The sequence below is a fragment of the Schistocerca cancellata genome, chromosome 6 (assembly GCF_023864275.1).
Source record: "Schistocerca cancellata isolate TAMUIC-IGC-003103 chromosome 6, iqSchCanc2.1, whole genome shotgun sequence".
Classification (NCBI taxonomy): domain Eukaryota; kingdom Metazoa; phylum Arthropoda; class Insecta; order Orthoptera; family Acrididae; genus Schistocerca; species Schistocerca cancellata.
Genome location: NC_064631.1, coordinates 392,021,446 through 392,037,706, shown reverse-complemented (window position 1 = coordinate 392,037,706; position 16,261 = coordinate 392,021,446). Strand labels below are relative to the sequence as shown.

The 16,261-nt window shown below is 39.4% G+C and overlaps 1 protein-coding gene across 1 annotated transcript in view; it reads left to right on the top strand.

Annotated features, from left to right (window-relative positions):
• Positions 1 to 16,261, top strand: part of LOC126088344 (NADPH oxidase 5-like) — a 460,603-nt gene that overhangs the window by 337,603 nt on the left and 106,739 nt on the right. The window contains exons 8-9 of the mRNA XM_049906479.1: positions 8,906 to 9,116; positions 10,131 to 10,357. Coding sequence (XP_049762436.1) covers positions 8,906 to 9,116; positions 10,131 to 10,357 — 438 coding nt within the window. The remainder of the gene's footprint in view (positions 1 to 8,905; positions 9,117 to 10,130; positions 10,358 to 16,261) is intronic.

The window sequence follows — 16,261 nt, the reverse complement described above, 5'->3', positions numbered from 1 at the left end:
AGGCGAAATACCCTCAGACTTCAAGAAGAATATAATAATTCCAATCCCAAAGAAAGCAGGTGTTGACAGATGTGAAAATTACCGAACAATCAGTTTAATAAGCCACAGCTGCAAAATACTAACAAGAATTCTTTACAGACGAATGGAAAAACTAGTAGAAGCTGACCTCGGGAAAAATCAGTATGGATTCCGTAGAAATACTGGAACACGTGAGGCAATACTGACCTTACGACTTACCTTAGAAGAAAGATTAAGGAAAGGCAAACCTACGTTTCTAGCATTTGTAGACTTAAAGAAAGCTTTTGACAATGTTGACTGGAATACTCTCTTTCAAATTCTAAAGGTGGCAAGGTTAAAATACAGGGAGCGAAAGGCTATTTACAATTTGTACAGAAACCAGATGACAATTATAAGAGTCGAGGGACATGAAAGGGAAGCAGTGGTTGGGAAGGGAGTGAGACAGGGTTGTAGCCTCTCCCCGATGCTATTCAATCTGTATATTGAGCAAGCAGTAAAGGAAACAAAAAAAAAAATTCGGAGTAGGTATTAAAATCCATGGAGAAGAAATAAAAACATTGAGGTTCGCCGATGACATTGTAATTCTGTCAGAGACGGCAAAGGACTTGGAAGAGCAGTTGAACGGAATGGATGGTGTCTTGAAGGGAGGATATAAGATGAACATCAACAAAAACAAAACGAGGATAATGGAATGTAGTCGAATTAAGTCGGGTGATGCTGAGGGTATTAGATTAGGAAATGAGACACTTAAAGTAGTAAAAGTAGTATTTGGGGAGCAAAATAACTGATGATGGTCGAAGTAGAGAGGATATAAAATGTAGACTGGCAATGGCAAGGAAAGCGTTTCTGAAGAAGAGAAATTTGTTAATATTGAGTATAGATTTAAGTGTCAGGAAGTCGTTTCTGAAAGTATTTGTATGGAGTGTAGCCATGTATGGAAATGAAACATGGACGGCAAATAGTTTGGACAAGAAGAGAATAGAAGCTTTCGAAATGTGGTGCTACAGAAGAATGCTGAAGATTAAATGGGTAGATCACATAACTAATGAGGAAGTATTGAATAGGATTGGGGAGAAGAGAAGTTTGTGGCACAACTTGACCAGAAGAAGGGATCAGTTGGTAGGACATGTTCTGAGGCGTCAAGGGATCACCAATTTAGTATTGGAGGGCAATGTGGAGGGTAAAAATCGTAGGGGGAGACCAAGAGATGAATACACTAAGCAGATTCAGAAGGATGTAGGTTGCAGTAGCTACTGGGAGATGAAGCAGCTTGCGCAGGATAGAGTAGCATGGAAAGCTGCATCAAACCAGTCTCAGGACTGATGACTACAACAACAACAACAACAACAACAACAACAGGGAGGACACAGGTTTGTGAGTAATGCTGCACTGTTTTCTGGTGTTCTTGAAGCCAACAGTATCCTCTCACAGTATTTCCAAAAGGACGGTGTTAATATTCCCTCATCATATAGGGCAATTAAGAGGTCTTGAACTACTGAAGAAAATGTGAGGTGCTTGCATGAACGAAGTAGAGAAAGTTATTTCTAAAGGGTGCTTCGAAGGCGTTTCACTGCTTCCGTAAAGAGAATCAAACACAATGCTATGCAAACTAATAGGAAACAGCTCTGACAGAGCCTAAGCGATGATTCAAATGACAGTGAAGTATTCAAAATCTTTCATGAAAGGAATCGAAATTTTGGACAGTAAACAAAGGTCCTAAGACATTGTGCACCCATGGCAAGAAGGGGAAGAAACTCTAAGAAAAATGTGTGATCATATTTTTTTTTATCCAAATGTAATAAAAAGTTTCAGAGATTACGTAGAGAACAGTGGAAATAAAACTCCTAATAATCTGAAACCAGTTTTTGTTTGTGTTGAGAAACTCCCTGTGAGCACATTGGACTGTGAAAGAGGCTTCAGAATAATGAACTTAGTTATGACAACACTGCGGAATTTGCTTCCTGTTTGCCATTTCTCACCCTTAAGGTTTATTTCAATTGTGTGGTCTCTGCTACATCTGTGGAACCCCAAAGATTACATCAAAAGATGGAGCAAAACCCACAGGCATGTTGAGGGCAACCAATGCAGAACGGCTAATCTACATATGCAGCAGCAGTCTGACCAGTACTCCAACATATAGGATCTTCTTTAGATAACTTCACCCACTATATATGTTAGGAATACAGGACTGGTTAGCATTGTGATCTACTAAAAGTAAGGTTCAGTGTGGCAACAGCTAAGTTTGGTGCACACATCGAACCTGTGAATGATGTTGTACACACGCCCTATCAAACCGTGTCTCCACCTCTTCAGATTTGGATGTGTGGCATCACCTCAGAGCACCTCGGATATCATTTTCTCAAAGCTGTTCCATAATTGTGGTGAAAGGGGTATGCGATGGAGTTGCACGTTGAGGATAACGTTCTTGATAAAGGCGATGAGCAAATGTTTCATTACTTTGAGCTTAGCCGTACAGAAGGATTATGTTGGTGTGTTCTACAAACCTGTACTCAACCATGTTGCTACAGCAAAAATTCGTTGGCTACCAGATTCATGAAATACAGCATCCACCTGACTGTTTTGATCCATGGAGCTCCGGATTTCATGAGAGTAAAGGGTAAGTTGGGTTTCACATTTCACATGATCGATGTTTGCAGAATCCGTGGGCACTGACAAGGAGGTGGGTTTGAGGTTCTTCATTATGTCTGAGCTCAGAATGTGTTCAAGAGTTCTAAAATATATGGACATTAGTTAGGCGGAATCGCAGTTTTGTGAATCATTTCTGCTACCCTTCTTGGAGGTAGCTGTGACCTGTAATTTCTTCCAATCACTAAGCAGTTCTTTGTTCAATTGGTTTATGGTATATTATGGTTAAATGGGAGCTAATTTGACCTCAAATTCTGTACAGAATCTCATAAGGCTCCTATCAAGCCCAGGAGTCATATTTAGGTCTAGCACTTTTTGCTGTTTCTCAGTGTTACTGGCAGTAAGATCTATAGTCTCATTTTTTGTAGTGGTGAAAGAAATCAACTGGAACACTACTTCCATATCTCCCTTGACAAAGGAGCATTTGAAATGACAGTTCAAGAGTTCTGCTTTTGCATTGGTATCATTATTTCCAGTTATTGTGACATCATTGAGACAGATGGATAACAATTTGGTGCCACTGACAGCATTTACATATGAGCAGAATTTCTTTGGTGTTCGGGAGAAAGATTTCAACAAGATCTTTCTGTGACAGTCAATATAGGCTTCACACATTGCCCCCTTGATAGCCAAACTCATTTCATTCAACATCTTTCTATTCATAGCACTATGCTTTGTGTTACACCTGCTGTGCACAAGTTGCCATTTCCTTATAATTTTCTTCACAGTGATAGTGTTGTGTGAAGAGTCTCATCCATCGTGAACTGTTCTTCTACATGTCCACCCAGTGTGAAGTATCCTTGTACTGAGGAGTGTCTGAAGACACTTTAAAAGAATAACTACTTATTAACAAAACCAAAACACAACTATAATGTCTTGGATGAATATCCACAGAAATCTCTGTCTCCTGTGACAATGTCTATGATGTGCCTACACGATGAACCCCAGAGTCATGATAGGCAGCAACGTGAAGACCTGGAACATTACTGGGTAGGTGCTGCTAGAATGTGACTGCTGACATTCTGCTTGTAAAGACGAGGATGCAGTGGTCCGTGTATGTGGGAATGTGGGAGTTTAGCACTGGGACTGTACTGCTGATGTGGCCAGATGAAACTGCTGGTACTGCCGACTTGAGGCATGTGTCATAACTGACTTCAGACGGTCTGGTGGCAGCCTAAATAGTCAGGAGTGTATGGAAACCTGCATGGTGCTGCGAGGGCACGTGACCTGGTGTAGCAATATAGTACCCTGCTAACAGCACACACTGCTGTGAAAAGCATGCTGCCTGTTGGCAAGGTTGGTGCCCCCCAAACACTGTGGAAGTGATGTGTAACTCTGTGGTAAACAGCCCAGGACATACAGGAAAAAAATCATCTGTCGTGACAAGAGACATATACGCACATCCTCCTGGTGGGGCAGTTGCCCACACGGCGTGCCTGGCACGCAGAGGAAATCACTTCCAGGCAGATACAACACAGTGTATGGTAAACTATTTTTTAAACTCAAATTATAGTTATTGTACCTGTCCCTGCCCAGAGGTAAATGTTTGGAGCTTCTCTTTGAGATATGACAAAGCTGCCACTTCAGCTGCCGTATCAAACATGTAAATCTTAGTACTTGTTTTAGCTACACTAAGTAATCACTGTTGCTGCAACTACCTCATGGTCACTAACACAAATTGCAATATAGACCTCTTCAAAGAGGTCATTGCCATTAGGTCTTCAACAAGTGCACAAAAAAAAGAGTGAAAACTTACTGGTTTTGTGGATGATTTTGTCTGAAAGCTGGATTATTTGTTGAGTGGTAGCCTTTACGCTCTAAATTTTTTACAGTCTACCAGGACCTCCATTACCACATTTTTGTCATATTTCCAGCTGCTCTACATAGGTTTCAGAGAAGACCTTACTAATGCTTCACGGGATATCTTGCCATGCCCAGAACTTTGAAAACTGTAATTAATCCAGTGGATCATTGAATTTATTTTACATTGTTTGTCACAAAATCAGTGTCTACAACCCACATAAATTGCTAAATATGTTTCCTAAGTTTGTAATTGTGTAAAGTTTAAGCATAAAGTAAACATATTAGAACTACAGATTGCAATACAGCTGACATTAGCGGTGACTATGTTAAATAGGATGAATGCAAAGAGAAAAATGGTATGAAAGCACACTAACATAGACACATTGGTATTATCTGTTGCATACCAGGGTTATTAATACTCCTACTCACACAGAAAGTACAACGTTTGACAAAAAAAGTAGTTGGTATGCAGTGATTGGGCAGTACTGTGGACTGACTTAATTATTAGGAAGTTACGTATTGTTGGCAGTTATAAAACTATTTTGATTTATTGTAACCACACGTTTTCAAGTGATGATTAAGAGGATTTGGTAGTTCAGTTGAACAGAGTGGATAGTGACTTCAAAAGAGACTGCAATATGAACAACAACAAAATAAAACAAAGATAAATCATTAAAATGATGAGAAAATAAATGAGAAAATGAGAGAATAAAGAAGGGATCGGCTGGTAAGACATGTTCTGAGGCATCAAGGGATCACCAATTTAGTACTGTAGGGCAGCGTGGAGGGTAAAAATCGTAGAGGGAGACCAAGAGATGAATACACTAAGCAGATTCAGAAGGATGTAGGCTGCAGTAGGTATTGGGAGATGAAGAAGCTTGCACAGGATAGAATAGCATGGAGAGCTGCATCAAACCAGTCTCAGAACTGAAGACCACAACAACAAAACAACAACAACAAAATTAGTAGACCAGTTTTGTTATTCTGACAGCAAAATAACTGATGATGGCCAAAGTAGTGGGGAATATAAAATTCAGACTAACAACAGCAATGGAGGGTTTTCTGAAAAAGAGAGATTTTAAAGTCTAATATAAATGTATGTTAAGAAAGCCTACTCTGAAAGTATTTATCTGGAGCAATTCCTTGTACAGAAGTGGAACATGGATGATCAATTATGCATTTCCTACAGAATAATACTGATTCTTATGTGGATATAGCAGATAATGAATGAGGAGGTACTAAATCAGACTGCAGAGAGAAGAAATTTCACACACCCTGTCTAAAAGAAAGACTCGTTTGATAGAAAACATTGTGTGGCATCAAGAAATTGCTCCAATTTGGTAATTGAAGGAACGTGTGGGGTAAAAACTGTAGCAGCAGCCCAAGGATTGCCTTAAGTAAGCTAGTTCAGTGGATGTGTCTTATGGTAGTAAAGAAGAGATAAAGTCACTTGCATAGTATAGACGAATGTGGAGAGCAGCATGTGGTGGCAGTAGCTTTTGTTTCATTATTTTATGAAAAAAAGTCTCAAAGTTGTTATTGAATCCCCGCCTCAACATTTGGGTAGTGTATTGACTGGATAATGGCAGGTTTTCTGATTGATACCTATGGCACGATTTATTTATTTTATTGAAATCTCTTGTTCTTCTGGAACTACCGTGTCTTAAATTAACAATAATGGCACACACATTCAAACATCTTCCAACACATTTCACAGGTTACATGCTAACAAAGGTAATAGATTATCTATAGAATAAATGTTGAAAGCTTATACAGTTTAATGTAATGCATCATTCATGCTGTAATAATGCTCTACAGAGTCACAAATTGAAATATCACAAAATAGGAATTCAAATATTCATATGCAGTGTACATTGTCCAATACAAGCATAATATATCAAGGGTGGGATACTGACAACTGTGTTGAAGGCGTGGATGGTGTGGAGCTTTTTATTTGATAAATGCAGATAGAAAATTATTATTTGTCATGAGGTGCCAAAAAAGTTTATAAACCAGCTTAAACCATCACCTGCTGTTGTACTGTATAACAAAATCAACCTTCAAGACATGTTAAAAATTGGTGCAGGACTATATCTGACTTTTTCAAGTGTATACCATGGGAAACACCAGAGCAACACTACACACCAAAATCCAAGGTTTGCAGAAACTTTTGAGAATAATTACTAAAAACATCTGATTCTTGTATGTCAATCTTCTCACCTGCTGTAGAAAACATTCAGTTTTATGGCTATTATTCCTTTCTTAACAGTGTTGCCTACTGATTCACTTTAATCATCAGAGTTTTAAATTTCAGTTACTCTGGTGAAAATTTTAGACGTTTCAGGACTTTTGTAAATTTACTGAGATACAGATTATTATTATTATTATTATTATTATTATTATTATTATTATTATGATTATTATGACGACGACGACGACGACGACGACGAATAGAACACGAAGAGACACACGTGTTAGATATAGAAGAGAAATTTCAGCTGACATATATACACTCCAGGAAAAGGGAAAAAGCACACATTGACACCGGTGTGTCAGACCCACCATACTTGCTCCGGACACTGCGAGAGGGATGTACAAACAATGATCACACGCACGGCACAGCGGACACACCAGGAACCGCGGTGTTGGCCGTCGAATGGCGCTAGCTGCGCAGCATTTGTGCACCGCCGCCGTCAGTGTCGGCCAGTTTGCCGTGGCATACGGAGCTCCATCGCAGTCTTTAACACTGGTAGCATGCCGCGACAGCGTGGACGTGAACCGTATGTGCAGTTGACGGACTTTGAGCGAGGGCGTATAGTGGGCATGCGGGAGGCCGGGTGGACGTACCGCCGAATTGCTCAACACGTGGGGCGTGAGGTCTCCACAGTACATCGATGTTGTCGCCAGTGGTCGGCGGAAGGTGCACGTGCCTGTCGACCTGGGACCGGACCGCAGCGACGCATGGATGCACGCCAAGACCGTAGGATCCTACGCAGTGCCGTAGGGGACCGCACCGCCACTTCCCAGCAAATTAGGGACACTGTTGCTCCTGGGGTATAGGCGAGGACCATTCGCAACCGTCTCCATGAAGCTGGGCTACGGTCCCGCACACCGTTAGGCCGTCTTCCGCTCACGCCCAAACATCGTGCAGCGCGCCTCCAGTGGTGTCGCGACAGGCGTGAATGGAGGGACGAATGGAGACGTGTCGTCTTCAGCGATGAGTCGCTTCTGCCTTGGTGCCAATGATGGTCGTATGCGTGTTTGGCGCCATGCAGGTGAGCGCCACAATCAGGACTGCATACGACCGAGGCACACAGGGCCAACACCCGGCATAATGGTGTGGGGAGCGATCTCCTACACTGGCCGTACACCACTGGTGATCGTCGAGGGGACACTGAATAGTGCACGGTACATCCAAACCGTCATCGAACCCATCGTTCTACCATTCCTAGACCGGCAAGGGAACTTGCTGTTCCAACAGGACAATGCATGTCCGCATGTATCCTGTGCCACCCAACGTGCTCTAGAAGGTGTAAGTCAACTACCCTGGCCAGCAAGGTCTCCGGGTCTGTTCCCCATTGAGCATGTTTGGGACTGGATGAAGCGTCGTCTCACGCGGTCTGCACGTCCAGCACGAACGCTGGTCCAACTGAGGCGCTAGGTGGAAATGGCATGGCAAGCCGTTCCACAGGACTACATCCAGCATCTCTACGATCGTCTCCATGGGAGAATAGCAGCCTGCATTGCTGCGAAAGGTGGATATACACTGTACTAGTGCCGACATTGTGCATGCTCTGTTGCCTGCGTCTATGTGCCTGTGGTTCTGTCAGTGTGATCATGTGATGTATCTGACCCCAGGAATGTGTCAATAAAGTTTCCCCTTCCTGGGACAATGAATTCACGGTGTTCTTATTTTAATTTCCAGGAGTGTATATACAACTACAAAAATCTGTAATTATTGATACATGTTCAATGACTCGAAAGTTCCTAAGTGCATTATAACATATACCATACAGTTAAAAGGAAGTCACGCTTGATCAAGGTCCGCGTCACTGTCCATTTTTGACCAGACATAACGTCTGAGAATAGAAATAAATAAATAATAATAATAATAATAATAATAATAATAATAATAATAATGTTTCTGGTTATCATAAATAGGTACCATTCACACCTTTACCATTTTTTGATAAGTTTTCAAAAATTTTGCAAATGTCAGCAAGCAGTATAATTTATATCTACCCAATCTCAAAACTCAAAATTTCCTGAAAATCAAAGTTAAATGTGAAAATATTTTCGTAGTAAACTTTTGTGTTGTGCAACTTCAGCTTTCCTCTGGTTTGTTAGGTATTGTATTTTTTGTTATAATGTACTATATCAACAGAAAGTTGATGCAAACTGAACATATATTTTTATTTCTTTGTTGTTTATCCATCAGGTGATGGCTTAATTCAGCACAGGGAACTGCAGCATGTGATGAGAGCATGCATGGAGGAGAATGGAATGAAATTTAGTGAGGATCAAATTGATGACCTAACTATGGCATTATTTGAAGATGCTGACCCAGAAAACAGAGGAGCCATTACTTTTGAAGCACTTAAAAACCAACTGGAAAAGCATGAAGGCCTTTTGGAAAATTTAACAATAAGGTATTTTGAGAAAAAAAGATTATAGTATACGTGGCCTTCAATATATATATTTTTTACTGGTAGTAAATTTATGTGGCAATTTTGCTTGTTTTCATTTTTGTTTTGTGCCTCACTGTTTTTATCACAATGGCTTTTGGGAGCTTTGTACTCACAATGGTATATTTTGTTTGTTCTATATGAAAATGTCTTAAATACTCTGGCCACTTACAAAAGTGCCATAATAGTTTCATTTGAGTTAGAGAAGATTTGAAGAATGCGAACTATTTGCTTCACTCAGTTTTATACAACATTTTTTACAAATGTTCTCACTATTATTCTAGCAGAAACATTAGACTGTAATCAGGCTAGGGAACAAATAGATCTTGGAGGTGGATGCTGCATGATGAACCACTTGAAATTTGTGAACATGGTTACAGGAAGAAATAATGTTCCCACTTCATCTTGAATTTACTGATTTTGAGAATGTGTTTTATAACTTTTGAGAAATCACTAATCAAAGCAATTGAAAAACAGAACACTGAAATGATACAAATTTATGTCTTAAGCATCTTCTACAGTAACATCATAAGTTTTAATCAGATAACATCAAGATTGGAAACAACAGTAGTTTGGTAAATTTTGTCTGTTTAACCATACCTTTCTCTGTTACCATGGAAGAGAGTATTTAACCACTGAACTCTGATGAAGTTATCTTAATCCTCCTCCTATCAGAATTTTTTATCTCTGTGTACCACTGGGGCCATATAGACGCTAAGTAATTTTTCATTGTGCTTGTGGGGTCTTATTGACTCCGGTTGTACGAAGAGGTTTAATTGAGGCACCTTAAGTCCGTGGAGATCAACAATTTATCTGCTCAAATAGTGTACCAGTCAAGATGCAACATGACTTCTATGAACTTATTCTGTGTTCTAGACTATACTATCAGCTTGTAACAGACTCAGTGTATTTAAATGTAGATTATTTGTAGTTCCTGTAAAATAGATTGACTGTACTCTTGAATTTCTATGTTTACAGCATTGATCGATGGCTAGTGCCACCAAAGCCCAAAGCTCCACCTAAATCACTAACAAGGAGGCTCGCAGCACTTGTTCCCTATCAGCTGACTCGACCATATATGAAGAATAATTATGTTTATTTGGTGTTTTTGATGTTCGTAATCATTATTAATGTTGCTCTCTTCGTGTCACGAGCAATCGAGTATCGAAATCATAATACCTTTGTCATTTTTGCAAGAGCTTGTGGTAAGTGCCTACATATTACATAGAATACAGTGTACCATGTATCAAATCTAAAATGGGGTTATAAATCTGTTTCCCCATCCTGAAAGTGAACTGTACAAATTCAAATCAATATTTGTAGATACAGTTAATTTTCATGCTGGAAAATATTGTGAAATAGGGGTGATGAATTTTGTTATCGTCCTTAACAAAAGAATGCAATGATGAATGATGGAAAGGGGGGGGGGGGACTGAGCATCTGACAGTAGTGACTTTTCTTTCCTTTTGGCTGTAGTTTAACTGCAGTTTTTAATAATCATAATCTATGTGGACTAATGTTCAAATAATTAATATGATGTATTTTAAAATTTATGATATAGAAATCTCAATAAAATTAAATTCCAATGTTAGTTTAAAAACCACACAATACCCTGAAATTTTACAAAATTCCTGAGATTTACCTGATTTTTTCCAGGTATAATTTAACTCCTTGAGACTTCCAGGTTTCCCAGAATTGCCACCCTGTGTTATTTGTGGTCAGTGTTCCACTGATATCTTCCATTATTACAACCTTCATTTGTAATGGTAGCACAAGTTGGCAGCAAATTAGTGCTAAGTTACCAGCGCCATTCATCCATTCATTATGCCCAAGATTGTTACTATTGGTATGTTTCTTAAACTATTCTATGATGAGTGTAACATTATTGTTGTAATGAGAAGGAAGAGATGACTGCAGACATAAGGGAGCAAATAAAAGGAACAATTGTGAGAATAACACCTGGAAATAGTACAGAATCTGCAAATATTGCCCAGGAAAGGAGAAAGGAATGAAGCATGGAAAGTAGGAAGGAACAGAGGTTTTAATGTCAAGTTGTTGATATCATCTACAGGGTGTACATAAAGTCCAGGAACACTTTCAATTATTCATTGCACAAGAACCAAACATTGTACAGATATCGTACATAAGTCATTTTGAAGAGAGACCCTGAAAGTGTCTCTTCATGTATACTGCCATAGCATAGTTCGATAATTTGCTGATAGCCAGCGCTGGTCACAAACATGGTGAGTGCAGATACAGAGCGAGCTTTCTATGTGTTTGGGGGATAAAAAGTGCTACAGCTGTTCAATGGATGTTTAAAATCTAATACAGTAAGAAGCCACTAAAAAGGAACGCAATTTACCACTGGCACAACAAATGCATTACGACAGGTTGCTTGTAACTGGCAAGAAGAAGTGGACATCCCAGTTGGAGTGAAATGAATGTGGAGCATGTATGAGAGACATTCATAAGAAGTCCAAAGAAACTGGTGCATCATGTATCCCGTCAACTCGAAATGGCTCCAATGACACTGTTAAGTCCTGTGACAGAAGCTGTCTATGAAACCATTCAAATTGGAGCTTGTGCAGAAGCTCAATGAAGATGAAAAAGACAAACATTTTGAGTCTTGTTTGCAGTTGCAACGATTGAATGAGGGTGGGGATGGCATTGTTGATCACTTAATTTTTAGCAACAAAGCCACTTATTACACTAATGGGAAAGTGAACAGGCATAATTGTTGAATTTGGGGTACAAAGCATCCACACGAATGCATTGAATTAAGAGTGTGATTTCCCAAAACGTAAATGGCTTTTTGTGCCATGTCACATCGAAAACTGCGCAGCCATTCTTCTTTGCTTAGAGCACGGTCACTGGATATTCCTACTTCGGTATGCTGCAGCAATGGCTGATGCCTCAAATGCAATTGGACTCACCATTCATCTTTCAGCAGGATGGGACTCCACCTCATTTTCATTGTGAAGTTTGTAGGGACCTGAACACCGAGCTGCCACATTGATGGATCAACCGTGGTACAGAAGGGGACAGCTGTTTCATTAAATGGCCTCCCCGATCACCAGATCTCACTCCATATGACTCTTTCTGTGGGGACATATTAAAGATCTGGTGTATGTACTGCATCTACCAAGTGATGTAGCAGAGCTCCGGGACAGAATATGGGAAGGGACTGCCACACTCTACGATGCCCTGCTGGGACGGGTATGGCAAGAATTCGATTACCATATTGACATCTGCCAGGTCACTCATGGCTTGCATGTTGAATGTTTGTAAACAAAAAACTGTAAAGAGTTTCCCTTCAAAATGCAATATGTATGACATCCGTACAATGTTTAGTTCTTGTGCAATAAATAATTGAAAGTGTTCCCGGACTTTATCTACATCCTGTATTTTCAAATAAACAACCCTCATATTTCTCCTCATACTCAAATTTCTCTTTAGTGGAACATAAATCTGGATATCTGGCTGGCTGTTTGAACCATGATTCACCTTAAAATGGATGCAGTGCCTCAGCTGCAATGCCAGCTCCATTGCCTAGCCTTTCTAATGTAGAATAAAGCAGTAAAGTATATAGATTTAACAACATTGCAGAAAACAGCCAGGAACTGATTTCTTTTGTTGTTGTTGTTGTCGTTATTTGTACATGTTTAGCCTACTGAGGTCTAGGGCTAATTTTTGCAGCTCTATACTACTTGTGTACCCTTGTCAATAATTTCTTTTAGATATTTTAGTGTCTTCTGCTTCCACAACTTTTTGTTTCATAACTCTTTAAGCAAGCATAAATGCAAAGTATGTCACATTGAAACCAATTACCATGTTCAATTAGTAAGTATTCCAGTATATCCATGTTGATGAATGTTGACTTGAAATTTCTTTATACTAACACCAAAAATCTACAGCAATGAGCTAACTCTATTGTAGATGGTAAGATATTGACTCCTATGTTTACAACTTTATGGTTGGCTATCAGTCTTATTTAAATCTCAGTTGGAACACAGGGAAATGTATGGGGTGAACCAGAACACATTGACAAACTTTCAGAGCTATGAGCACTTGTTCATTTTCACTCCTGTGAAGCACATCTCTTCTGCTGAACAAGTAATCTTAGCTCATACGGTACGCATTTTGGAGTCTATGTTTAAAAGGCATACATCACTTGTCTTTGTCCACACTTTCACTTCTAAAGGTTTGTCTGTGGTTTTCTGGTTTTCCCTGTAGATGGAAAGGAATGTCAACAACAAATTCAACTGTTTATCTAATGAGTTCGTGCTGTTGTTTGCTTCTACTTTTCCAGAAAACCATGGGAAATATTCTTAGGTAACCAAAATGAAACATATTGCAAAAGATATCATAGTCCCTTGTACAGTATTAGGGTCATTAAAAAAGAAATGAACCAGAGGCTGTAAAATGAAAACTGTTGAAGGGATTGTAATACCATTGTCTACAGAACAAGGTGTGGTGCCTACAAGAGCACCGAGTGTCAACACTCGCCTCTAGAGGGAGGCAGATGTGCATCCACATCACGACAGAGGGTAGAAGCGCATGCGTTTACTGTTCACTGCACTCAGTAGTATTGAAGACAGAGAAATGGAGGCTTCTAAAGAAGAGCAAAGAGGTGTATTGTATTTCCTTACAGCAGAAATACTGTGAGGAACGGAAATTCATCAAAGAAGGGCACAAGTTATGGAGAACACTGAATGTCCATTGCAGTATCGATGCTCAATCTGATGTGGGCCAATGGCTGGCAATGAAACTCACTGGTCTTCATTGATGAGGGCATCCACCTCCTGAAAAAAGGTATCAGTAATGTTATGGAGCATTCCAGATCATGCGTCACTGGCCAACATAATCCTCCTCCCTTCAGTTGCTGTTGTCATGCCTTTATCCTTGAAACAGAAATGCAATGCTCTTTGTAATGCCATTGTTTGATGAAGTTCCATTCCCCACATTAGGTTTGCTGTCAGGAAATGCAGTATGCCTCTTTGCTCTTCCTTTGAAGCATCCATTTTTCAGTTTTCAGCATGACTGAGTGCAGTGGACAGTCAACACATGTATATGCTTGCTCTGTATTCACATGGGTGTGCCCTAACGTCTTCTCCTGCAGGAAATGGCATTATGGTCCCTTCAGTGGTTTTACTTTTATAGCCTCTGGATAGTTCCTTTTTGAATGGCCATAATAAGAGTTATATGCATTACTAAGAACACCTGATCTCGTTGAAAGAGCAATGTATAGTGTGTTATAAAGTAGGGAAAGAATTAATAAGAATTCACAGCTATACATATATCACTCATAAAAAGGTATAATAGGAAAAAAAGGTGGTCTCATGTCTGCAATAGACAAGGAAAAGTGGCAAAGCAGTAAAAAAAAAAAAACCTGAAGTAGTTGCTGATGAAACAAATTGCAAGGTTTTAATATACACAAAAAGAAATAGCTGTAAAGGCTTTGTGATTGTGTGATTGAAGTGATAAGTCATTCTGCAGAAAGTGAAGCAAGAAAGTAGTTGAGATGGCTGTAACTCCAATCATACTTTCTGAGATCAAACAGATAACAAAGAGACAAAAGTAAACAATCCCTAATGCATCTTATAGTGTTTCTACAATGATATGTAAGCACTGCTGTGATTCTATAAGTGTAGTCCTGTCACATGTTTTATGAATCTCTGCAACAAGATATTATCCTAGAGATTAAAATAAGCTTATGTGACCCAAATTTTTAGGAAGGTGTTAAAACAGCTGTATCAGACTACCACACATTCTCCCTGTTAATAAACAGGTCATAGGTAAACTAGTGTTCAGGAGTATTCTTTCTCACCTCCACAGTCACAACATTATCAGTCAATGTCAGTTTGGTTTCCAGTGAGGCCTGTCAATAGATAATGCTGCTTTCTTCTTCACTGATAAAATTCTAAAACCTCTAAACAGTAATATAGCAAAAGACTGAATTCTATTGACCTATCCAAGGCTTTTAATTGTGCAAAGATGGCATTCTTCTAAAGAAAGCAGACTTTCCTAATTGAAATAGAATAGTGAGGCATGGATAAAGTTCTTTTTTCCAACAGATAGTAAAGAGGAGACCACATTTTCTGATAATGGCAGTCCAGCTTCACCAAAATGCGGCACAGTGAACATGGGAGACCCACAAAACTCTGTACAGCTCCTTCGCAGTTCTTTAAATTCATACATTATCTCTCACTCTGCTTTGCTACAGTGAACAAGTTTACACTCAATGCAGACAATAAATTTCTCCCAGTTGATAATGCACCAGGGTAAGCAACAGCACATGTGCGTACTGTCAGAGCTATTGTTTCAGATATTTACATCCAATGTTGTCTTATGCCATTGTCTATCAGGATAATAAAGCCCTGTGAAGAAAAGTAAATAGATGAAATTATTCTTAGCTCAGAAGAGAGCACTTAGCATCTTATGAGGTATCAATCCAATACACTGTTGCATGAATAGTGAATAGGACCATAATACAGGGTCAAAAAAGGACTTCCACAGCAACCAAATCAACTTCATCCACGTTTAGAAAGATATGTTGCTCAGCTGGCAAAGTGATCAATTCTTTACCAACAAACATCAAAAGCTTTGCTTTTGGAGCACCAACTGCAAGAGGAAATAGAAGGAATATCTGATGTAAAGATAATTTTACTCATCTGGTGATACGGAGCAATGTGGCATAGAGGTTAGCACACTGGACTTGCGTTCAAGGAGAACAGTGGTTCAAATCCTGTCCACCCATCAAGATTTAGATTTTGTGATGTCCCTAAATTGCTCATGAATTCCAGCATGGTTTGTTTGAAAAGGCACAATTGATGTCTTTCCCCACTCCAAGCTCTTGTTCCAACTCTAATGACCTTCTTTCTTTTAATTGGTATTTTTTTCAAAATTAATGAGCATGGCGGTATGTACTTCTGTTGCACTGCTGGAATGTCCCAACAGTTTCAGTGCAAATATAAAATCTTACATTTTATTGTATAATTAAGCAAATTATTGTTATTGTGTTAGAATGTTACTCTATGTGAGTGCTAATTTGAATCTAGTTTAGTGTGCCCTTGTGTATTCATTATTGGTGACACAAAATCCCATTATTG